The 2,465-nt window shown below is 43.7% G+C and overlaps 1 protein-coding gene across 1 annotated transcript in view; it reads left to right on the top strand.

Moving 5' to 3' along the window:
* klf7a (Kruppel like factor 7a) overlaps window positions 1-1,344 on the top strand; it is a 30,896-nt gene extending 29,552 nt beyond the window's left edge. Inside the window, exon 4 of the mRNA XM_080835827.1 lies at window positions 1,252-1,344. Coding sequence (XP_080691953.1) covers window positions 1,252-1,303 — 52 coding nt within the window. The 3' untranslated portion in view covers window positions 1,304-1,344. The remainder of the gene's footprint in view (window positions 1-1,251) is intronic.
* Window positions 1,345-2,465: the final 1,121 nt, after the last annotated feature.

The raw sequence follows: 2,465 nt of genomic DNA, 5'->3' as shown, positions 1-2,465 counted from the left end.
CACACACACACAAACACACACTCACACACACACACAAAAACACACACACACACAGTCACACATATACATCAACCACAAAGTAGCACTAGCTCACACACAAACCCCTCACTACAACCACTTTTCCTCCTTAAGTACAGGCAGCCACCGTAAGACAAGAACGTCATGTGACCCGGACCGCCATGTGTTCACTTTTGAAAGCTTTGGTCAGTTTGCATGTGGCATATGGTGTGGGTCTTAATACATGACACCTTTCACTGAAAAGCACTGATTCTGGATCAGGTTTTCCTCACAGCTAATGATGCACGAGGGACCATGAACAAGGGAATCATGATCAGCCATACAACTAAAAATCAGATTCCAGCCTTCCAATTAAACACAAGATCCAGATCTATCTGCTTATCAGATTGTATTACTCATATATCTAGTTTAAAAGTTTGGAAAGGTGGTGAACTGCCAATTTTGTGGAAATTTCTAGCAAGAGCGCTACAATAACACCACAAAATTAGAAAAGTTCATCGAAGGTCATTCAACAAACCTTTCAGGATTATAATTTTTTTGGAATTATAAGGACAGGTGTTTTTTTTTTTTACTTGACTACTACTAGAAAATCTTTAGGAATAGCACTCCGATACTCAGCTCTGCAGCTTTGATTTGTGCTTGTTGTGAAGTGCACTCCTCCAAAAGCGCCCCCCCCTACCTTTTATGGTGTTGAAACTCATGGTTGGGGAGATCAAACACTTTTCAGCTCGTCTGCTCTCGCCGGGTCCATAATTTTTAATAAACAGCTGAGGAGAATGTTTGTGTGTCAACACGCTCATTTGGAGAGGCCCGTTTGGGGCCGTCCGTTTCCATTCACACCACAGCTGCAGTTCTTTAAAACCGAGAAAGGGGGGAAAAAAAATGTCAATTCCACTCGCTTTTTTTTTTTCTTCTTCTTCCCTTAGAATTATGCACACATTAGCATAGCGTCAGTGTAGCTGTTGACAGACAGGCGGTCTCCGTGGCGACGACGGCAGAGCTTTGGAGTGTTCTCTCGCTCTCAACACATGGCCAAATTTGCATGTGCAAAAAAATCTAAAGTCACCGTCTGCTGTATGATGCACGTGTCCCGAGCCCTTCAGTGAGTTTGTAACACAGATTGTTGACTCCCTTTTTTCCCTCTTTTTGTTTTTTCCTTTTCTGTCTCTCTTTCTGTCTGTCTCTCCTCGCCCCGAATCTGTCCATCCTTTCTCTCTGTCTTTCTCTCTTTAGGTGTTTTTCGCGATCAGACCACTTGGCCCTACACATGAAGAGGCACATCTGAGGAAGAAGAAAGAGGAGGAGGAGGAGAGAAAGAGTGAGAGGGTGAGGAGAAAAGAAGAGAGGAGAGAGGAACATTAAGACTGTAAGAGTGAAAGAGAAAGAGAGAGAGAGAGAGAGCGGCGGGACTTATCAAATGAACAGTGATCCTGGCCCCATCTTGAGAGAAAAAAAGACCCAACGACGAAAAAATTGAAACACATATTTGATTTTAGGGTTCAGGCTCTAAAAAAAAAAAAAAGAAAACACAAGAACTGCTAACTGATCATCTGCTCACAGAACAAAAAACTGGTGTCTGATCAGCTTGTATGGCTGTCGAACTGGTGGCCAATCAGCTTGTATGGCTGTTGAACTGGTCTCCAATCAGCTTGTATGGCTGTCATGGTTGTTGTTGTTTTTTTTTTTTTGTCTTTTCTTTTTTTTTTTTTGGCCAAAGACTTCTTCAGAGGAGTGGTGCAACAGATGGAAGCCATGTTGTGTCAACGTGGCCACCTTCCAGCACCCAAGCCTGAGCCATGGGATCAGGTACTGCCAAGCAACAATGGCGTGCGATCTAATCACGTAACTTGCGGTTCTTATTTTTAACTAGCGGAGCTCGAGGGACAGCGTTTCAAGAGCCTGCACCTATCAGCGAAGGACACATCTGTGGTTTCGTGTTTGCCCCAAGTGAACACCCGTGTTTGCGCTGGTATGCTCAGCCCCCACGGTTCTTGCACTTGTGCCAGAGAAAAGATGGTTGCTAATTTGCAAGCTGGGTGACTCGTCTACGAGGAATGTCGTCATTCAAAATACGACCAAAATGGGAGACGTTTCTCTTAGTGCTCTGCACGGACACAAACCCAAAGTGGGTTCCATACCTTCCTCTGAAGACGGATCTCTCTCTCTCCTTTTTTTTTCTCTCTCCCTCTCTTTCTCAGCCACTTATGAGCTGCGCAGCGACACTTTTGGACCTTTTATATTATATTAAAAAAGAATCTTGTTTGGAACTACTATGTCTTAACTAAAAATTGCGTAACTTTTCTCCCCTGCTTTTATGAACTTCATTGTGGAATGGACGTGCACAGAAGTGAGAAAAAAAAGTAAAAAAAAAATTGCCATATGCACAAGCTTTGCGAAAGCCCACCACAGCCAGCCGTCGCGCCAAAATCCACACAGCGGGAAAAAAA

This window comes from Sprattus sprattus, assembly GCF_963457725.1.
Source record: "Sprattus sprattus genome assembly, chromosome: 3".
Classification (NCBI taxonomy): domain Eukaryota; kingdom Metazoa; phylum Chordata; class Actinopteri; order Clupeiformes; family Clupeidae; genus Sprattus; species Sprattus sprattus.
This window is presented reverse-complemented; position numbering and strand designations above follow the sequence as displayed.